Source organism: Macaca mulatta, chromosome 16, assembly GCF_049350105.2.
Source record: "Macaca mulatta isolate MMU2019108-1 chromosome 16, T2T-MMU8v2.0, whole genome shotgun sequence".
Lineage (NCBI taxonomy): Eukaryota > Metazoa > Chordata > Mammalia > Primates > Cercopithecidae > Macaca > Macaca mulatta.
This window is the reverse complement of record NC_133421.1, coordinates 84,766,679-84,788,746: the sequence shown is the minus strand read 5'-3', so window position 1 is coordinate 84,788,746 and position 22,068 is coordinate 84,766,679. Positions and strand designations below refer to the sequence as shown.

The 22,068-nt window shown below is 55.4% G+C and overlaps 1 protein-coding gene across 4 annotated transcripts; it reads right to left on the bottom strand.

Moving 5' to 3' along the window:
• Positions 1 to 824: 824 nt before the first annotated feature.
• Positions 825 to 19,584, bottom strand: SLC16A5 (solute carrier family 16 member 5). Of its 4 annotated transcripts, none has more exons than XM_077972753.1 (6): positions 19,395 to 19,581; positions 12,985 to 13,231; positions 8,290 to 8,433; positions 5,682 to 6,491; positions 2,788 to 2,996; positions 825 to 1,107 (listed from the first exon to the last, which is right to left on the bottom strand). In XM_077972753.1, the coding sequence occupies exons 2-6, from the start codon at positions 13,181 to 13,183 to the stop codon at positions 1,009 to 1,011; spliced, it is 1,461 nt and encodes a 486-aa protein (XP_077828879.1). In that variant the 5' UTR covers positions 13,184 to 13,231; positions 19,395 to 19,581; the 3' UTR covers positions 825 to 1,008. The 4 variants fall into 4 exon arrangements, with proteins under 4 accessions (XP_077828879.1, XP_077828875.1, XP_077828878.1 ...); XM_077972751.1 differs by lacking the exon at positions 825 to 1,107 and adding an exon at positions 18,014 to 18,167 and having other exon boundaries at positions 2,626 to 2,996; positions 5,682 to 6,541; positions 19,248 to 19,584; XM_077972749.1 differs by lacking the exons at positions 825 to 1,107; positions 19,395 to 19,581 and adding an exon at positions 16,732 to 16,936 and having other exon boundaries at positions 1,811 to 2,996.
• Positions 19,585 to 22,068: the final 2,484 nt, after the last annotated feature.

Genomic DNA, 22,068 nt, shown 5'->3' with positions numbered 1-22,068 from the left:
CCTCTAGTGACCCACCCGCCTTGGCCTCACAAAGTGCTGGGATTACAAGCATAAGCCACCATGCCCGGCCTTTTTTTTTTTTAAAGAGACAGGGTCTTGCTGTGTTGCCCAGGCTGGCCTCAAACTCCCAGGTTCAAGTGATCCTCCCACCTCAACCTCCCAAGTAGCTGGGATTACACGTGGGCACTACCATCTCCAGCTGATATCTTTTTTCTTTAAATGTTTTCAGGAAGTGGGCTCATTACGGGATGCACACAAAACCTGGTGGATACTAGCACCAAAAGCACCTATCTACCAGCCCCACCTCCCTCCTTTTCCATTCAACTGAGATGGAGGAGACAGGATTTGGCAAAGTACATGCAAGCACTCTCCCTTCAGAGCGCGTGCTATTGATGGCTGCCAAGAGTAAGACTGGGTGGGGAGCCAGAAGGCAGTGGCGTGTTCCAGACGCTCACCAAGTCAGACTTTTCTTTTTTCTTTTTTTTTTTTTTTGAGACGGAGTCTCGCTCTGTCACCCAGGCTGGAGTGCGGTGGCCGGATCTCAGCTCACTGCAAGCTCCGCCTCCCGGGTTTGCGCCATTCTCCTGCCTCAGCCTCCCGAGCAGCTGGGACTATAGGCGCCCACCACCTTGCCCGGCTAGTTTTTTGTATTTTTTAGTAGAGACGGGGTTTCACCGTGTTAGCCAGGATGGTCTCGATCTCCTGACCTCGTGATCCGCCCGTCTCGGCCTCCCAAAGTGCTGGGATTACAGGCGTGAGCCACCGCACCCGGCCACAGACTTTTCAACTAGAAGAGACTAGCTCATCCAGACAAACCTCCTACATTTTCTTTTTTAAAATTAAATTTTATTATTTCGCTCTAACAAAGTAACCTGCTACTTTTTCAAGGCTCAGAGGTGGTCAACAATTTGCCCAAAGTCACATGGCAGATAGTGGCGGAGTCCAAGGCACTCAGGGAGGGCTATTCCAGCCCAGAGCCCTTTGCTTGGCCTGCAGTACTGCCTTTGGCTATAAGAGGCACTCATGGCTGGTCCTGGAGGAGGCAGGACATCCCCAAAGATGCTTATTGACGCCAGCTGGACATGGCAGGCAGGAAGACTGGCACCCGTTCATGAAAATAAAATCTGATAAGGTTTTCTTGCCAGAGCCTCGTTGAGCCTGAATCAACAAACATCACCCTGAACCTGAGTACCCCTTGCTGAGCTGGGAGGAAAGGGTGAGGGGAAACGCACTCCAGCGCTGTTTTTCAGCTTCATTAGTTCACAGAGTTTATGACCTGCTGCAGGGAACATTTCTGTGTATAATTCAAACACATTCTGTTTTCTCATTCCCTAGGTACCCTGCTGGGACAAGAACGGGCTGATGACAGCCAGCCCCTGGGTGGTGACTTCAGGGAAAGGCACCAGTAAACTGTGTGTGGCGGGAGCTCAGACCTCCAGGTCACAGGCACAGGCGAACAGGCAGCAGGGGTGAGTCCAGCCAGCCACTTACCCCAGGGTTGACACCTCTAAAACGGCAGGGAGAAGGGGGGCCTCCAGAGGACAGGAATGGGGAGTAAAAGAACTTCTCTTGCAAAAGCAGCCCCATTTTCACAGCAGTCTTCAGGCTGCCTGGCAAGCCTTCCTCTCTGTCAGTCAAATGTCTGGCTTCCCCCAGCCAGCACTAATCCTCCCCGCCAAGGAAACAGGGTGGGGAAAGGAAGGAGGAAGCCCCTAGATAGAGCGGGTCCTGCTGAGACTGCAGGGGGGGCCCTCAGACTTTAGGATCCAAGCCAGGGGCCCCCCTCCTGTTCTCCACACAGGCGCCAGGATGGGCGTGCCACTCAACCTTTAATCTGTCCCTATCCAGCCAGCCAACTCCTCAGTCTGGACCTCTGCACTGCCTCTCACCATCAGTGCGAGGTCCAGTGACCTTCGTGGGGGCAGCTGCACCACCAGCCTTGGCTGCCCTACAGGTGAGGGCTGGGTCACTTGGGAAGAGCAGGGCAGGAGGAACCTGGAGGAAGGTGAGCTCTTCAGAACTGTCTGGAGGCCAGAGAAAGATAAAGAAATGATGGAGGTATCCAGGCTGTACTAGAAGGTCCAGTGCGTTCAGCTGTAGGAGCAGCAACACACAGCCAGCTGCGCTGAGCCGGCCGGGACAAACCTGAGCAGGGTTCAGACCTGGCTTCCTGGGCCCCGAGTACCCTGGTGCCCAAGGAAAAAAGTTGGGAGGGTCTGCTCCTGGATTCTGCTAGTTAGAAGAGGGTTCCTCTGGCCAGGCACAGTGGCTCATGCCTGTAATCCCAGCACTTTAGGAGGCCAAGGTGGGCAGATCACCTGAGGTCAGGAGTTCGAGACCAGCCTGACCAACGTGAAGAAATCCCGTCTCTACTAAAAGACAAAATTAGCCAGGAGTGGTGGTGCATGCCTGTAATCCCAGCTACTTGGGGGGCTGAGGCAGGAGAATCACTTGAACTTCGGAGGCAGAGGTTGCGGTGAGCCGAGATGGTGCCACTGCACTCCAGCCTGGGCAACAAGAGCAAAACTCTGCCTCAAAAAAAAAAAAAAAAAGTTTCTCAGGGCGTCTTCAGAGGCCATCCTCCAAGGTCCCAGTTCCTGGCAGAGTCCCAGCTTGCAGAGCCTGGACAGCCCGGGCTTCCTGGGCTGCGCTTCACGCAAGCCCCTGGTGAAGGAGCTGAAGGTCCCCCTCCTGGGCTGGGCTGAGACGGTGTTCACTCAGTGACCCCAGGACTCAGACACTGGTCACACAGGTGACCCCTGGGTCTTAGACGCTGGTTACATACATGATCACAGGGGACCGCTGCTTCCCAGGACCATCTTTGGCTTCCAAGAAAATATCCTGCTCCAAGGCATCTGCCACGACAGCCCGCTTGCCCTGCTCCTTCTTCTGCAGGGCATAGAAGCTGCCACCCATGAAGAGGGCAGCTGAGATAAGGAAGAAGCTGGACATGAAGAAAACATAGCTGAAGTTGTTGGTGGCGTCCAGGAGCAACCCTGGGGGACAGAGATCAAGTTAGGCTAGTGCTACCAGGCCTCCCCCCAACTAAACCCTGTGTTCCCTGACAGCAGGGATTTTATTTTTGTTTCTTCTGCACTAGGAATTGTGGCTGACACCCAGTAGACACTCAACAGATACTTGCTGAATGAGAGGAGGGGAAGAAACACGAAACCTCCTCTGGCCTGGGCAGGAAGAATCTTCAGGCTACAAGAGAACTTAAGGGCATGTGGTGGCAGGGAACTAGTGGAGTCTGGGATATTTGCTCAGCCACCCTCCAGGTCTCACCTCTGCCTCCTTCTGAAGAGCTCTCCCCACTTGTTTGCTTAAAGAATTCCCTTGGGGCCTGACATGGTGGCTCACGCCTGTTATCCCAGCACTTTGGGAGGCTGAGGTGGGTAGATCACGAGGTCAGGAGTTCAAGTCCAGCCTGGCCTAGATGGTGAAACCCTGTTCCTACTAAAATTACAGCAACTAGCCAGGCACGGTGGCAGGCGCCTGTAATCCCAGCTTCTTGGGAGGCTGAGGCAGAAAAATCGCTTGAACCCGGACAGCAGTGGTTGCAGTGAACCAAGACTGTGCCACTGTACTCCAACCAGGGCAACACAGTGAGACTCCATTAAAAAAAAAAAATTCCCTTGGATGGGCACAGTGGATCACGCCTGTAATCCCAGCACGTTGGGAGACTAAGGCAGGTGGATCACGAGGTCAGGAGTTCGACACCAGCCTGGCCAACATAGTGAAACCCTGTCTCCACTAAAAATACAAAAACTAAGGCAGGGAGCGGTGGCTCACACCTGTAATCCCAGCACTCTGGGAAGGCCGAGGCTGGCAGATTACGAGGTCAGGAGTTTGAGACCAGCCTGGCCAATACAGTGAAACCCCATCTCTACTAAAAATACAAAAATTAATCGGGTGTGGTGGCGCGTGCCTGTAGTCCCAGGTACTCAGGAGGCTGAGGCAGGAGGATTGCTTGAACCCGGGAGGCGGAGGTTGCAGTGAGCTGAGATTGCTCCACTGCACTCCAGCCTGGTGACAGAGTGAGACTCTGCCTCAAAAAAAAAAAAAAAAAAAAAAAAAGAATTCCCTTGGAAACTGGGACTTCCAATGCCACACTTGGACGGAGTCCCCACTGGGCTGAACTCAACCTCCTGGATCTACTCTAATAACCGCCGCCTTGTGTTGTCTGACTGCTCCCTAGTATCAAGGGCTTTACAAACCTGCCCTCATTTGCTCGGAATCTCACGCTTTCAGCTGCCTCTCACATGCACCTCTACTTACCTATTCGGTTTCCCTCGCGTCATACATCACCACTATGGTTGTGGATGTGTCTCTTTGTTTTCACTCCTGACTCCTGCCCTAGAAGGTAATCCCCCAGAGGATGGGGACCTTTTTTTTTTTTGAGTTGGAGTTTCACTCTGTCGCCCAGGCTGGAGTGCAGTGGTGTGATCTTGGCTTACTGTAACCTCCACCTCCCGGGTTTAAGCAATTCTCCTGCCTCAGCCTCCTAAGTAACTGGGATTATAGACGCACACCACACCCAGCTAATTTTTGTATTTTTAGTAGAGATGGGGTTTCGCCATGTTGGTCAGGCTGGGAATGGAGACCTGTTGATCCCCATGCATACCCAGAGGCTGGCAGAGTTGAATAAATGGTTAGGGCAGGTGTTCTCTTCTGCATTTTGCAGATGGCACTGTGGCTCAAAAAAGGAAAAAGACTTGCCCGGGTCCCACAGGCAGGAAGCAGGAGAACCAGGATGATGATCATTACAGGAAACTCTGCAGGATGCTGACTGCACACCACACTCTCTCCTAAGCTTTCCTTGGAGGTAGATTCTATTTATCCCCACTTTACTGATAGGAAAAAGGAGGTGGCCAGGCACAGTGGCTCAGGCCTGTAATCCCAGCACTTTGGGAGGCCGAGGGAGGCAGATCATTTGAGCCTAGGAGTTTGAGACCAGCCTGGGAAATATGGTGAAACCCCATCTCCATTAAAAAAAAAAAAAAAAAAAAAAAATTGACTGGGTGTGGTGGCATGTGCCTGTAGTCCCAGCTACTTGGGGGGCTGAGGTGGGAACATCTCTTGAGTCTGGCAGGTTGAGGCTGCAGTGAGCTGTGACTGCACCACTGCACTCCAGCCTGGGTGACAGAGCGAGACCTTGTCTCAACAAAAAGGAAAAAGGAGGTACAGGGAGGATGATGGAGGACTGAGGTCTGGTATACAAAACCCATGCTTTTTTTTTTTTCTTGAGATGGAGTCTCACTCTGTCACCCAGGCTGGAGTGCAGTGGCGTGATCTCAGCTCACTGCAAGCTCCGCCTCCCGGGTTCAAACGATTCTCCTGTGTCAGCTTCCTGAGTAGCTGCGACTTACAGGCACGTGCCACCACACTCACCTAATTTTTTTGTATTTTTAGTAGAGATGGGATTTCACCATGTTAGCCAGGTTAGTCTCGATCTCCTGACCTCGTGATCCACCCGCCTCAGCCTCCCAAAGTGCTAGGATTACAGGCGTGAGCCACCGCATTCAGTCACAAACCCATGCTTTTAACTGTTCATACTCTGAGTGCCAGGTGAGAAATCAGCTGTAGCACAAACCTCTGGAGATGCTGGACGGGGCCCAGATCTGTCTAAACTGTTCCCCTTGTACCACACTATTTGGCTACCCTCCCTCCCAGCTCCTCACCGGCCAGTGGTGGGGAGATGAGGAAAGCAAAGCCATCCAGGACAGTGAAGAGTCCCAGGGCTCTGGGGAACTGATCCATAGGGACGATGTCCATGAGAACCTGGAAGATGAGGGCGCCGATGCCGCTCATGGACACGCTGTACACCAGGCAGTAGCCCACGAGCACCCAGAAGTCACCTGATGCCGCACACACCAGGTTAGTGAGCCCATTGAGCAGGAATGCCAGGCTGAACAGGTACTTGCGGTGGCTAGCAAAAGCTGGCCGTCCTGCCATCAGTCCGGCTAGGGGCCTCAGGAAGATGTTGCTGAAGCCAATGATGGAGATGAGGAGGGCTGCCTGCTGCTCGTCCATCCTGTGCCACATGGCATATGGCACCAGGAAGACTTGTGGCAGTGGGAAGCCCAGGATGGACCACATCACACCCAGTACGTACACGCAGTAGCCTGTGTTGTGCCGCAGGATGTCGAAGGCCAGGTGGCGCTGGATGGTCCGGCCACATGCGGCCACGCAGCCAAGTGCAGGTGTCTCGGGAGGTGGTGGGGGACATTCTTTGGTCTCAGGGGCCACACTGGTGGCCACAGGCCTCATGATGGCCCCGCAGATGCAGCAGTGGAGAAAGACCCCGCCGAAGACAAGGAAGGTACCCCTCCAGCCCAGGTCCTCCAGGAGGTAGCGGGAGAGCAGTGGCCAGAGCGTGATGCCCAGGGAGACGCCCATGGAGGCCAGCGCGTTGGCCAGCACCCGCCGGCGGACAAAATAGAAGCCCAGCACCGTGACACTTGACTGGAAGCTGAAGCACATGCCCAGGCCTATGGGGCAAGAGGGGATACCAGCCTGGAGGCACAGTGGGGCCTTCCACCTGCACCCAGGGGTGGGGTCAGGGGTCATTTCACACACCTGCCCTCCTCTGGTTCTAGTCCACACCCAGCTCCAAGTCCCCGGGGACTGAAGATGGACTCAGCTGGCCTTGCCATCTCCCTGTAAGCACCGCACCCCAGATCGGCCCTCCCAAGGCTGCCAGGGCATCCCTATTCCCCTAGGTGTAGCACGGGAGTTATCTTTTAAAAACCCAATTTGGGCCGAGCATGGTGGATAATGCCTGTAATCCCAGCATTTTGGCAGGCGAAGGTTGGTGGATCACTTGAGGTCAGGAGTTTGAGACCAGCCTGGCCAACATGGTGAAACCCCATCTCTACTAAAAATACAAAAAAATTAGCCAGGCCTAGTGGCAGGTGCCTGTAGTCTGTAGTAGCTACTTAGGAGGCTGAGTCAGGAGAATCAGTTGAACCTGGGAAGTGGAGGTTGCAGTGAGCTAAGATTGTACCACTATACTCCAGCCTGGGCAACAGAGTCAGACTCTGTCTCAAAAACAAACAAACCCCAAATTGGATTAAGTCTCTCTTGGCTTAACACCTTCCAAAGACTTCCCATCACACTTGACAAAAAAATCCACAGTCTCCACAATGCCCCGGAAGGCTCTCTGTGGTCTGGCTCCGGCCCACCTTTCCGATGCCATCTCAGGCCGCTCCCTGTCACTAGGATCAAGCCACAGGAGCTTCTTTCTCTGCCTCTGAACATGAAGCTGCCCTTAGGGACCTCAGGTCATTTGTAGCTGCTGTTCCTTCTGCTTGGAATCTGCTTCCTCCACTCTCCTCTCAGTTCAGACACCACCTCTCCAGAGGGGCCTTCCCAGCTTCCCACCCACTCAGTGTCTGCACCTGCGCACCTGAGCATGCCGGAGAGAAAGCTGTCAATCGTGTGTGATCATGGCCTCAGGCGGGCCCTCAGGCTGCCTGTGACGCCACTACAGCTCCCTCAATCGTGCCCTGCCTGCCCTGCTAGGTGACTATTTGGTCTCTTCCTCTGTGCCCCCAACACCTCCTCCCCATCCTCATGCTTAGCTGCCCACATGCCTGCCCACTGGTGACAATGGCTTGCCCATTCCCCCAGTGGCTGTCCCTCCCTTCTGCCCTACATCCTTTCCACTCAGAGGCACCCCTCTAGCAAGTCCCCTCTCTCCTGAGTCATCCTTTTTCTCTTCTTTCCTAGATCATTCTCCTTAGTTATTTCTCCCATTACAAAAAAAAAAAAAAACTCTCTTGACGTCATAACCACTTCCGGGTATAGTCTATTCCTCTAGTCCCCTTAGAACAAAATGCTGTGGAAGGGCTGGGTGTGGTGGGCTCACACCTGTAATCCCAGCACTTTGTTTTTTGTGTTTTTGAGATGGGGTCTTGCTCTGTTGCCCAGGCCGGAGTATAGTGGTGCGATCTTGGCTCACTGCAACCTCCATTTCCCGGGTTCAAGTGATTCTCCTGCCTCAGCCTCGAGTAGCTGGGACTACAAGGGCCTGCCATGAAGCCTGGCTAATTTTTGTATTTTTTTTTCAGTAGAGACAGGGTTTCACCACATTGGCTGGGCTGGTCTCGAACCCCTGACCTCAGGTGATCTGCCCGCCTCAGCCGCCCAAAGTGCTGGGATAACAGGCGTGAGCCACCGCGCCCAGCCAGCAGTTCCAGAAGATTAAGAGGCCTGCCTGCCCTGTCCGCTTGTGCCTGGCGCTTTCTAGCAGCTGCCTATAAATTCTGGAGCTGAAGTGATAGTCACCTGTGATGAATCCTGCTGTGAAGTAGAGCTGGCTGAGGTTGCGAGAGAAGGAGCTGGCCACCATGCCCAGGCTGGCCAGCACACCTCCCAGCATCGTGGTCACTCGGCAGCCGAAGCGTCCCACCAGGATACTGCACAGGGGCCCTGTGGGAGAAGACAGCCCGAAGGTAGCAGCTGAATGAGGAGGTGGCGGGAGAGGAGGAGAGTGGTTGGGGGAGGGCAGTGTCAGCAGGAACTAGTCAGGTGGTTTCAAGGGCAGGAGCAGGCCTGGATTCTGATATACCCACCTGCCACGGACTTGCCACGTGGCCTGAGCGAGGCCTGATCCCTCTCCGTGTCTCAGTTTTTTCCCCTACAAAGGATTCAGACTGGGCGATGTTTAACCCTGATGAGGATTCCCAGAAAGGTGGAGCAAGACCCTGCACTGCACCGAACTGAGGCTGCTCCTTCTGTCTGGGTGAAACAAGATTGGTTCATGAGTTCACCACCTCCCCAACTTCGCTGGGGGTCTGTTGGTGGGAGGAGTCAGGGTAGTGTTCCAGGACATCTAGACCACAGTGTGCACCTTCAGATCCTGTTTTACCTGCTCCACCCCCACCCCCAGCATCCTCAGGAAGACTGGCTAGATCCCTCCCACCCTTCCACCACCTTCCCAGCCCTACAGCTGAGGGGAGCCCTGGGCCCCTCTGCGCCTCCTTGCACTGGCCTCTAGAGTGTTCTGCAGAAAATCAGGCAGAGCCGGGCACGGTGGCTCAAGCCTGTAATCCCAGCACTTTGGGAGGCTGAGACGGGCGGATCACAAGGTCAGGAGATCGAGACCATCCTGGCTAACACGGTGAAACCCCGTCTCTGCTAAAAAATACAAAAAACTAGCCGGGCGAGGTGGCGGGCGCCTGTGGTCCCAGCTACTCCGGAGGCTGAGGCAGGAGAATGGCGTAAACCCGGGAGGCGGAGCTTGCAGTGAGCTGAGATCCGGCCACTGCACTCCAGCCTGGGCGACAGAGCCAGACTCAGTCTCAAAAAAAAAAAAGAAAATCAGGCAGGGTAGGTTCTCTCCTCCCGCACCACCTCCAGCACCACCAAAGTCTGCACCACTAGGACCAAGCCACAGGAGCTTCTTTCTGTGCCTCTGAACATGAAGTTACCCCTAGGTTTGGTTCACTGTGGACAGGGCCCTGTTCCTTGCCTGGCTTCCAGCTGCTTTCTCACCAATCCACACCCCAAAAAAATAGAAAAGAGCTGCAGACTGCTCCTTGGCATCTCACAGGGACCCCATTCACCCAAAGACATGGGGAGCTTCTCTAACTCACTCTCTGAGAGTGCGACTAAAGGGACAGGGGAAGTGTGTGTGCATGAGGTGCTTGTGTGTGTCTGTGGTGGAGGGGGGATGTGTGGTGTGAGCCAGTGTGAGTATAAAAGTGACAGAGTAGGCCAGGTGCGGTGGCTCATGCCTGTAATCCCAGTACTTTGGGAGGCCAAGGTGGGTGGATCACTTGAGGTCAGGAGTTCGAGACCAGCCTGGCCAACATGGTGAAACCCCATCTCTACTAAAAATATAAAAAGTAGCCAGGCGTGGTGGTCCATGTCTGTAATCCCAGCTACTTGGGAGGCTGAGGCAGGAGAACTGCTTGAACCCAGGAGGCGGAACCCAGTGCACTCCAGCCTGGGTGACAGAGTGAAACTACATCTCAAAAAAAAAAAAAAAAAAAGTGATGGAGTGACCGGGTGCGGTGGCTCACACCTGTAATCCCAGCACTTTGGGAGGCCAAGGCAGATGGATCGCCTGAGGTCAGGAGTTCCAGACCAGCCTGGCTAACATGGTGAAACCCCGTCTCTACTAAAAATACAAAAATTAGCCGGGTGTGATGGCGGATGCCTGCAATCCCAGCTACTAGGGAGGCTGAAGCAGGAGAATCGCTTGAACCCGGGAGGTGGAGGTTGCAGTGAGCAGAGATCACGCTGCTGCACTCCAACCTGGGTGACAGAGGGAGACTCCTCTGAAAAAAAAAAAAAAAAGTGACAGACTAAGTGAGCAGCCCATCCTCAGACATAATCAAGCAGAGGCTGGTGGCCCGGCGTCTCTGCCACTGTAAAGGGGCAGGTGGCTCTGGAAAGGACTGACCCACAGATCTTCCCCATGCCAGAGACTCTGGCCTGATTTAGGGAAGGTGACATTGAGGAAAGCCCTGAGTCATAGGGTTGGGGGTGGGGACGGGGCTGCAGGCCAGCTGCATAGCTGAGGGTGGTGTGGCTGGGCGGCAGGCAGGGCGTTTCCTCTGCAGGGCGCTCCTTCTGCCGTGAACTCACTCTTCAGCCTTGAGCAGGTCTTGTATTTTGTGCCTGCTTGCTATCCTTACCTCTAAGAGGTGTATGTAGGGGCAGGGACACTTGAAAGGATCAGTGAAAGTATCCCTGATTCATCATGTTTAAAAATTTCTACAATACTGTGGTCAGGTGCCGTGGCTCATGTCTGTAATCCTGGCACTTTGAGAGGCTCAGGCAGGTAGATCACTTGAGCCCAGGAGTTTGAGACCAGCCTGAGCAACATAGTGAGACCCTGTCTCTACAAAAAATAAAAAAATTAGTTGGGTATGGGCTGGGCACAGTGGCTCACACATGTAATTCCAGCCCTTTGGGAGGCCAAGGCCGGCAGATCATAAAGTCAAGAGATCGAGACCATCCTGGCTAACACGGTGAAACCCTGTCTCTACTAAAAATACAAAAAATTAGCCAGGCGTGGTGGCACACGCCTGTAGTCCCAGCTACTCAGGAGGCTGAGGCAGAATTGCTTGAACCCGGGAGGCGGAGGTTGCAGTGAGCCGAGATTGCACCACTGCACTCCAGCCTGGGCAACAGAGCGAGACTCCGTCTCAAAGAAAAATTAGCTGGGTATGGTGGTGCACACCTGTGGTCCCAGCTACTCGGGAGGCTGAGGTGGGAGGATCGCTTGAGCTTGAAAGGTCAAGGCTGCAGTAAGCTGTGATCATGCCCCTGTGCTCCAGCCCAGGTGACAGAATGAGACTCTGTCTCAAAAATAAGCAAATAAATAAATAAACATAGATAGAAGAAAATGTCTACAGTACTCTGAATGAGCACGGGCTCATGCACGTGTATGTGTATATGAGAGAGACGGCCAGCCAGGAATCCCATGCTGATGGAGCTGCTGAGATGCCTGCTGTGGGTGGTGAGCTCCGAGTTGTCTGGGGAGTAGGTTCCCCACCAGATGCCCGGTTCCTAGCCCCTGGCCCAGGCACCCTGCTCTGCCTGTGTGAGAAGAAGTCCTCCGGGATTCCCACTCCCTGCCCCAACCCTGCAGGCGAGAGGCCATGTGGCAGATTCAGAGTTCACCCGGGAGGGTCACGCTCTCTCCCAGCCCAACCTCCCTCCCAGTTTGAGGGCAGGACCTGGAATAATAAGCAGGCTGCTGGTGGCAAGTGGAGGGAGTAACCGGGAGGTAGCTGGGGAGATGGGCAGCTGCGGCCAGCAGACACACGCCTGCAGAGGCCTGTGGGCCATCAGCTTGGGCTCCAGGCCCCTCCAAGGCTGGGGTCTATGCAGTCTCCCTGGAGAGCTCCCAAGGAGCCCAGAGAACCCTCCCTCTGCCCTGTTCCCAACGCTGGGGTCAGGGTGAGGCAGTCACGCTCCTGGAAAAGTCAGCCAGGAAACAGGGGCCTCTGAGGCCTGTGGTGACAGAGCCAGGAGAAGGGGCAGGCAGGGGCTGCCTTCCTCCCTCACTCCCACTTAGCAACCTCTTCTCTGCAAGGAGTCCCGGGAGAGCTGGGGCTCCTGGCCTTGTCCCTCTCTTGTTCCCGGTGTCTTTTTTTTTTTTTTTTTTTGAGACAGTTGCTCTTATGGCCCAGGCTGGAGTGCAATGGCACCATCTCGGCTCACCGCAACCTCTGTCTCCCGGGTTCAAGCGATTCTCCTGCCTCAGCCTCCCGAGTAGCTGGGATTACAGGCATGCACTATCACGCCCGGCTAATTTTGTATTTTTAGTAGAGACAGGGTTTCTCCATGTCGGTCAGGCTGGTCTCAAACTCCTGACCTCAGGTGATCCGCCCGCCTCAGCCTCCCAAAGTGCTGGGATTACAGGCGTGAGCCACCGCGCCCGGCCATTCCTGGTGTCTTCCTTACATCCCCTTTCCTATCCTGAAGCCACTCCCTGCCCCAGTGAGGGTCTCCAAAATATTAATAATTCACAGCCGCATACACTTCCCAGCTCCCAGCACCTCCAGGGAAGACAGTGGTCTTCCTTGCTATTCCACGTGGGAGCTGGGCGGGATGCCAGGCATTACCCTCAGACTGCAGAGGAAGCAACCCAGGTTCAGAGAGACTGGCCAGCTGGAAAGCAGGCGAGGCTTGGTGCGCTGGCCCCAGCGCTCTTCCCAGCCTGGCACTGTGTGCCCCAGCACACCTACACCTGTGTCTGAATGGATCCCACAGAAAGGACACAAGGCTCCGCCTGGCTTTGTAACCCAGGCACCTCCCCACTCTCTCTCCAGCTCCAGCCCAGTCCAGCTGGATTCCAGCCAGGGGCCCCTGGTGAAATCCGGTGAAACCTTAGGAATTCACCCAGGAGGCAAAGCCTGTGGCCTCAGAGAGAGGGAACCAGAAGGCCAGAGAGGGAACCAGAAGGGTTGTGGCTTCCCTGCAACCCCCAGGCCTTTCTCATCAGCTCCTCCCCAGGCCACTCACCTGCCATGTGGAGCACAGCCATAAGGATGGAGGGGATCCAAGAGGTCTGGCTGTTGCTGGCCTGGAACTCCCATTGCAGATCAGTGAAGAAGATGCCGATACACGTGGGGAAGCCCAGGGTGAGGCCCTGGGTCACCATGGTGGCCAGCAGCACCACCCAGGCCCAGCTGCCATCTGCACGCTCCAGGGCCTGGGGCATCCTCTGCTGCCGACGCTGCCACGGCCTCACTGCCACTGTGGCTGCTGCCTGGAGAGGCGACAGAATGGAGCCTGGTATTCAGTAGGCTGCCCGTCTTTCCTGGCCCACCTACCACCTTCTCTCGGCAGCTAAGCAGTCCCTTCCTCACACCCAGGTACCAGGTGTCACAGAGGGGCACCGCCCCTGGGAGGTGGCCAGAGGCCCACGCATTGGCCTTGGCATCTCCTTTCACCCACTTCCCAGAGCCAGCCTGGCAGGAGGTGGCAGGAGGTGGCAGGAAGGACAGGAAGGACAGGACGGGGCAGGGCAGGTGGCACCAGGCAATGGGGTGCAATTGTTTCTAATTGTTACATCACTTAGAAGTCAGCAGGGGGACCTCCTGGCCCACTCAGTCACTGCTTGTAGAATGCAGCAGACCTCTGGGGTCAGTGTGGTTCCAACGCCCCCAAATGCACACACGGATACGTTTCAGACACTCCTGCCCAGAGTTCCTGCATAAGAACACAGACTTTCACAATGCCTCAGAGGCAGCAAAGTTACTATTGGTGCTGTTGTGAAGGCCCGAGTGAGCAGGCCGGTGCTGGGCGCAGCCACGGAGCATATACAAAAGAGTTGAACAAGGACCCAACCAGCAGCTTTAGAGAAGGCATGGGCCTCATCAACCCACACACCCCCACGCCTTTCCCATTAGCCCCTTTGCAATCCCCCTGCAATACTCCTTTCACACAGAGCTCAAGGCCAAGACTCAAGTTACTCAATCACATGGAATAATACACACACACACACACACACACACACCCCCCCCCAGTGGCACTCAGATACAGACACATACCCAGTCACACACGGACACAGTCACAGCACACACTCACGCAGACAGCACAGAAATATACAGACACACACACACACACACACACACTCAGATAGTTACACACACAGAGATCCACCGACCCACACAAAGACCACACAGGCACACAAACTCATATAAAGACACACACTTGGCTGGGCGCGGTGGCTCACACCTATAATCCCGGCACTCTGGGAGGCCGAGGCAGGCGGATCATGAGGTTAGAAGATCGAGACTATCCTGGCCAACATGGTGAAACCCCATCTCTATTAAAAATACAAAAATCCCAGCTACTTGGGAGGCTGAGGCAGGAGAATCGCTTGAACCCAGGAGACGGAGGTTGCAGTGAGCCGAGATTGCCCAGTGACATAGCAAGACTCCGTCTCAAGAAAAAGAAAAAGACACACACTTACATAGACACTCAAAAAAGACATGAAGAGACGCTGACAGATACATACTACACAGATCCGTAGACAGTCACACCAACACACAGAGATATATACCGTCACACACAGTTCAAGCATACAAACTCACACACAGAGGCATACAAGCAGGTACGTAAGACACACTAGCAGACACGCACACAGTTACACACACAGAGAGACACACGCACACGTACATGCATGCAGACATGCCCAGAGTCACACATGCTACACAGACATACAGACACACACAGTCACACACTATGCAGACATGCACATGTGCCTGTGCGCACACACACACACCCACCTCACGTCCTTGGCTCAGCAAGGTGCAGCCAGTCCTATCTTAGTTCAACACAACCCAGGCCACTCCCCTCATCACAGAAGCTGCCATAACCAGGCCTCCAAAGTCCCAAGGTCCCCTCCCCAAGTTTGGACCCCTTTTTCAACCCCCTCCCATCCTGCCTCCTGCTCCCTGCCCCCCCAGACCCCTCAGACCTCACCGCCTGGGGGTCTAGGCTGCAGCAGGCACTGCAAGGGAGCAGCCTCCACCTCAGTGAAGCCCACGCATCCTGGGGTTGCTGTTCCCACTGCCTCCCTCCCTTTCACCCCAGGTCCTGGGAAGCTCCGAGGAAACTCAGAAAACTACCAGAAATATGAAACCCCCTTTTCCTGCCAAGCCCAGCACCCCACTGCTTCCCTCCAGGCCTAGGAGTTTTAAAGCAGCACCTAAGCCGGCTCCACCCTGAACTGCCTCCTTCGAGGTCTCCAATCCTCCACCCTCCCAGAGGACCCTGGGAGTCCCATCAAGGTGACCCGTCCCATTCATCACAGTCCCAGGGTGTGAGGGTGTGTGACCCACATGCAGGGGCAGAGCACTGCCTGCCCTCCTGCCCTCTGCATAGGACCTCTGGCTAGAGATCCTCCCAGCCCGGCCCTCCTCCTGGCCCAGTTCCAGGCCAGGCAATATAGCAAATAAGGCTTCTCCAGCAAACTAGCCCTCGCCTCTTCCAGGATTTCTGTTCCCTCAGCAAACGAAAAGGCCACAGGCGCCACCTGATCCTCTGTGTTGCCCCAATGTCAAGGTTCCAGCCCTGCTCCGTAACTCGCCCTTCCTCCCCAGCTCTTCCACTCTCCCACTTGACACTCTCACCTCTTCCTCCCGCAAAGGCCACAGCCTTCCTGGCTTCCTCCTGCCTTTCCCTGTTCCCTGCCACCCAGCCCTGGCACTCCCAGGCCCGGAGGCCCTGGCGGCATTTGGGAGGCCTGGAGGCTGGACCCCAGCCCCGCTCCCTCTCCCCACTGCCTGGCCCTGTCCCTTCTTGCTCTGCCGGGAAGAAGTCTATGGAGAAGTCTGTTTCTATGAGAAGAGCTCTTCTCAGCATCCACTTTTTGGGGCAATGTTTTTGGGGACTTTGCCCAGGCTCCTGTGACCTTCACTCTGGATCCCACTTTCCCTCTGGAACCTTTCAGTGGAGCTGGCTGTTCCTGACCATTTCCTCTCTCCAGGTCCCAGGCCAATCCGAGCCCAGGAATCCTTATGTACCTTTGCACGCTAGAAGCCCTGCTGCCGGCTGGGCGCGGTGGCTCAAGCCTGTAATCCCAGCACTTTGGGAGGCCGAGACGGGCGGATCACAAGGTCAGGAGATCGAGACCATCCTGGCTAACACGGCGAAACCCCGTCTCTACTAAAAATACAAAAAACTAGCCGGGCGAGGTGGCGGCGCCTGTGGTCCCAGCTACTCGGGAGGCTGAGGCAGGAGAATGGCGTGAACCCGGGAGGCGGAGCTTGCAGTGAGCTGAGATCCGGCCACTGCACTCCAGCCTGGGCGACAGAGCGAGACTCTGTCTCAAAAAAAAAAAAAAAAGAAGCCCTGCTGCCAGGACGGGCGCAGTGGTTCACACCTGTAATCCCAGCACTTTGGGTGACTAAGGCAGTGGATCACAAGGTCAGGAGTTTGAAACCAGCCTGGCCGACATAGTGAAACTCGTCTCTACTGAAAATACAATAATTAGCCGGGCATGGTGGGGCTCGCCTGTAGTCGCAGCTACTCGGGAGGTTGAGGCAGGAGAATCGCTTGAACCCAGGAGGTGGAGGTTGTGGTGAGCCGAGATCATGTCACTGCACTCCAGCCTGGGCAACAGAGTGAGACTCCGTCTCCAAAAAAAAAAAAGCCCTGCTGCCGAGGTCTGAGGACCCCCTTCCCCCACCTCTCTCTGGGACCCCCGCTGCAGACTTCCATGTCTCCTCTCCCACTCCCAGCAAGTCCCAGGTCACATACACGGTGTGGATGCCCAGTCGGCTGTCCAGCTTCCCCTCCCATCAAGCGGTTTCTCCAGTCAACTGATCTTTCAGAATTCAGCCCTGCCGGGCGCGGTGGCTCACACCTGTAATCCCAGCATTTTGGGAGGCCGAGGCAGGCAGATCACCTGAGGTCAGGAGTTTGAGACCAGCCTGGCCAACATGGTGAAACCCTGTCTCTACTAAAAATAAAAAATTAGGCTGAGGCAGGAGAATCGCTTGAACCCGGGAGGCGGAGTTTGCAGTGAGCTGAGATCACGTCACTGCACTCCAGCCTGGGTGACAGTGAGACTCTATCTCAAAAAAAAAAAAAAAAAAAAAAAAAAAAAATTCAGCCCTTAGGCTGCTCCAAAGGTTGTGAGTTATTTCAGTTAATTGTTCACAGGCAGGTACAGATCAAACTCCTTGTTCTACTCTTTCCCTGCTTCTCACTACAGCTCCTGAGTAGTCTTAGAAGATTCAGCCCAGCTGGGTGTGGTGGCTCACGCCTGTAATCCTAGCACTTTGGGAGGCCGTGGCTGGCGGATCACGAGGTCAGGAGATCAAGACCATCCTGGCTAACACGGTGAAACCCCATCTCCACTAAAAAATATACAAAAATTAGCTGGGCGTGGTGGCGGGCACCTGTAGTCCCAGCTACTTCGGAGGCTAAGGCAGGAGAATGGCATGAACCGATGAGGTGGAGCTTGATTCCATCTCAAAAAAAATGAAAAGAAAAAAAAGATTCAGCTGTAGCAGCATCCCTGAGAGCTACCCTGACTCCCACCCCAGGCTGGGCTGCACCTCCTTCCTGTTTTCTGCCTTTTTTTTTTCCCAAGATGGAGTCTTGCTCTGTCTCCCAGGCTGGAGTGCAGTGGTGCAATCTCAGCTCACTGCAATCTCTGCCTCCCAGGTTCAAGCAATTCTCCTGCCTCAGCCTCCAAAGTAGCTGGGATTACAGGCGTATGCCACTATGTCCGGCTAATTTTTGTATTTTTAGTAGAGATGGGGTTTCACCATGTCAGCCAGGTGGTCTTGAACTGCTGACCTTAAGTGATCCGCCTGCCTCAGCCTCCCAAAGTGCTGGGATTACAGGCGAGACACCGTGCCCGGCCTGTTTTCTCACCTTAATAGTGGTCTTCACACCACACAGGAGTGGATCACCCCCTTGTCTATCATTACCTCCACCCTGCTACCCTCTTCCACACTATGAGCAAGAACCTGTTCATGAACCCGCACCCAGCCTCCGGCTGAGCACAAAAGAGGAGATGAACGTGACCCACCTGTGTTCCCCAGGGGGCAGGCAGGCCCAGGACCAAAGGCCATGCAGCTTCCAGGCAGGGAGGTCCATTCCAGACTCAAGCAGGGCAGAGAGGTGATGGGGCGAGGGCTCTGGCTTGGCCTCTGCCCCAGCAGGGAAGTGGTCTTGTCTTTGTACTGGGAACCATGAGTCATGGTCACTGCCTGGTGTGTGCTTTGGGCAACGAGGTAGACAGGGCAAGTTGCTTCGCTCTCACTTGCTGGGACTAGGGGTGAGGTTGGGCCCCAGGGGCTGCCTCAAGGACCCCTAGGCCCAATGAGACCGGCTTCATAGCCCAGTGCCATGAAGTTGGATGTGTGGGCTGAGAGAAGTTTAGGTGATATTTCTGGTCTTTCTCCCATCTCACGCAAGACCAGCCTATGTTTTCAGGGTGCCTCATCTGATAACAGGGGCCTCACTAGGCCCTGGGAATCCCTTCCCTGCCCCTGGACCTCCAAGGCCTGGTCACAGGGGAGAGCGGATGCTCTCATCCAGGGGTCTCGGGTTAGGGGCCTGGTGTCCAGAGTCCAGGGGGCTTCCTCTTCCTCTTCCCGGTGGGAGAGTCCCGGGCTGGAAATGAGGAAGGCCCTGGGGACCCCTCCCTCACTCCCATATCAAGCAGGCTTCTGGGCTGGTGCCCAGGACCCAGGCGGGCAGCAGAAGGGCTGCTGCCCAGCAGAGAGCAGCAAGGGCAGGCTTGAGCTTGGGGCTGAGGAACTCTCAACCCTGTGGCTGGCCCAAGGAGGAGGGAGGCAGCCACAGAGGTAGGGTGGCTGGGGCAAGTCACTCCCTCCCTTCCCCTTGTTCCCCCACATTCCCTGCAGACCAGCACGGGTTTGGGACAGGCAACTGGGACCTCAGGCCGTACTCTCGCCCTGCCCATTCCCGCAGTCCTGCCCCGGAATATGGTTTCCATTCCGCTCTCCCTCCCTCCCCGGGACAGAGCCCCTCTGAGTGGGGCTGCTAGGATCCCGGGCTGTGTCCGCCTTGGAATTTCGGGCCAGGAGTCCGAGCGCGCTCGGGTTTGGGGGTCATCACCCCAGGCCCCGGGGCAGTCCAGGACCAGGACAGGAAAACTCTTCTAGATCCTCACCGCTACTGAGCCCGCCCAAGAGGGAAGGGACGGGGGCCCCGGCAGGAGGTCTGCGACAGCACTAGCGGGGACTGGGCGAGGAGGGGACGCGTCCGAGGCAGTGGGGCTCGGGCAGCCCGCTCACCCGCTCGCACGGGCCTGGCGGAGAGGTGGCTCAGCTCCCCGAGCGCGGCGTCCTGCGGCCCGGGCGGGTCGCGACGAAGACTGCGGAACAGGGTCAGGCGCCGCGGCCAGGCAGGGCCGGCCCAGGGCCGCGTGGGCGGGGACCCACCTTCCAGCCTCCCCTGGATTCCGTCGGGTGGGGAAGGGGCCAGGCCTCGGGAGGAGCGGCGGGCGTGGCCGGGCACCGTCCAGCAGCCGGGCCCGGCTCCGGACGCAAGCGCCGCGGGATATCCACGTGTCGGAAATTTGCACAACCCGGATGCCTTCTTTCTAGCTTCTGGTTTTCCCTGCTCAGGGTCTAGGGCCCCAGGCGTGGGGCGGAGATAACACGCCATAAAGAGACCACACCTCCCAGGAAGTGGGGTGGGGAAGGCGCAGAGGCCGAGGTTGAGGATCCCTTGTTTCTGCGCTTTCCCTTCCCAGGAGCGCTTCCAATGAAAGTCTCGAGCTTTGAGGGCTGAGCCTGCGGGTGGGAGTCCAGGCAGTCCCATGTAGGGGAGCAGGCAGACCCCTCAGCCCTGGGAGCAGGTGAGAGGACACCCACCACTTCTGGATGTGGCCCTCAGAACTGCAGGCCCTTTTCAGGTTTTTCCCCCTTCCCCTACCTGGGCAGCCCTTGATGTGCTTTAGTTAAAATGTACTCAGTTGGCCGGAGTCTAGCTCTGTCGCCCAGGCTGGAGTGCAGTGGCACAATCTCAGCTCACTGCAACTTCCACCTCCTGGGTTCAAGCAATCCTCCTGCCTCAGCCTCCTGAGTAGCTAGGATTGCAGGTGCACACCACTGCACCCGGGTAATTCTTGTATTTTCAGTAGAGATGGGTTTCACCATGTTGACCAGGCTGGTCTTGAACTCCTGACCTCAGGTGATCCACCCGCCTTGGCCTCTCAAAGTGCTGGGATCACAGGCATGAGCACCGCACCTGGCCTTGTTTAATTTTGATCTGTGGACGGTGGAGTTTCACAGCCTCCGACCTTCACCCTCCCTCTTCTCACTCCACATTGTGACTCCAACCTCATCCTGTATACTCGCGACCCGGTGCCTTTTATGTCCAGTCCAGATATTCAACCTGGAACCTATCCTTCTGTGCCTCAAAGGATCTTAAAACCCAACACTGACCAGAACTCGCCGTTGACACTGTCCTCTGCCGCCCCTGCTAAACCTGGGATACCTTATGTGCTCCATGCTTGAGCAAATTACAGCCCCACATCTAGTTAGGTGCCTGAGCCAAATCCCATGAGTCTCTTTGACCTTCACCTCTTTCACAACCAATCCACAACCAAGTCCCACTCACTTTACCCCTTTATTGTTTCTCAAACCTGACCATTTACCCTCATCTCCATCCCTGCACCATCCACCACCACCTGTGGTCCAGCTCAGACCTCAGATTCCTTTTCAACACTGTAAGTGACTGATCTTTAGGATCCATTAAGCCTGATCTTGCCCTACTGCCAACTCTGCTTAAAACCCTGCAGCCCCTTGGCCAGGCGCAGTGGCTCATGCCTGTAATCCCAGCACTTTGGGAGGCGGAGGTGGGCAGAGCACCTGAGGTCAGAGGTTCGAGACCAGCCTGGCTAACATGGTGAAACCCGGTCTCTACCAAAAATACAAAAATTAGCTGGGTGTGGTGGCGCATGCCTATAATCCCAGCTACTCGGGAGGCTGAGGCAAGAGAATCGCTTTAACCCGGGAGGTGGAGGTTGTAGTGAGCTGAGATAATGCCATTGCACTCCAGCCTGGGTGACAAGAGCGAAACTTGGTATTAAAAAAACACAAGGCCGGGCGCGGTGGCTCAAGCCTGTAATCCCAGCACTTTGGGAGGCCGAGACGGCGGATCACGAGGTCAGGAGATTGAGACCATCCTGGCTAACCCGGTGAAACCCCGTCTCTACTAAAAAATACAAAACACTAGCCGGGCGAGGTGGCGGGCGCCTGTAGTCCCAGTTACTTGGGAGGCTGAGGCAGGAGAATGGCGTAAACCCGGGAGGCGGAGCTTGCAGTGAGTTGAGATCCGGCCACTGCACTCCAGCCCGGGCGACAGAGCGAGACTCCGTCTCAAAAAAACAAAAAACAAAAAACAAAAAAAACCCAAAAAAAACCCCACAAAAACCCTTCAGGCCTTGGAGATGAAGGTGAGCCCCTGAGGTGGCTACAGGGCCCTTCCAAGCCTAGCCCTTACCCACTTTCTGGTCTCAAATCATTCTCCTTCACTGACTGACCTCAGCCACTGTAACTGCCCAATGGGTTCACTTTGCCCCCTGCCTAGACAGACCCGATTTATCAAAACACGGGCTCTTGAAATAGAGAAAGACTAATTCACGCATATCTGGCTGCGTGGAAGACCGGAGTTTTATTACTACTCAAATCAGTCTCCCATTTGGGGATCAGAGTTTTGTTTTTTTTTTTGAGATGGAGTCTCACTGTGTCGCCCAGGCTGGAGTGCAGTGGCCGGATCTCAGCTCACTGCAAGCTCAGCCTCCTGGGTTTACGCCATTCTCCTGCCTCAGCCTCCCGAGTAGCTGGGACTACAGGCACCTGCCACCTCGCCAGGCTAGTTTTTTTGTTTTTGTTTTTGTTTTGTATTTTTTTTTTAGTAGAGAACAATGTTTCACCGTGTTAGCCAGGATGGTCTCAATCTCCTGACCTTGTGGTCCGCCCGTCTCAGCCTCCCAAAGTGCTGGGATTACAGGTTTGAGCCACTGTGCCCGGCCTTGGATCAGAGTTTTTAAAGACAATTTGGCGGGTAGGGGCTGGGGAAGTGGGGAGTGCTGATTGGTCAGATTGG

Bases quoted from the DNA above. Each gene is read 5' to 3' on its own strand.
- SLC16A5 (XM_077972749.1), bottom strand. From the start codon at position 16,773: ATGGGAGGGGAAGCTGGACAGCCGACTGGGCATCCACACCGT. The intron at 13,232-16,731 runs GTATGTGACCTG...TCGCCTCTCCAG, and splicing joins CGACTGGGCATCCACACCGT to GCAGCAGCCACAGTGGCAGT. The intron at 8,434-12,984 runs GTGAGTGGCCTG...CTTCTCCCACAG, and splicing joins GGCTGTGCTCCACATGGCAG to GGCCCCTGTGCAGTATCCTG.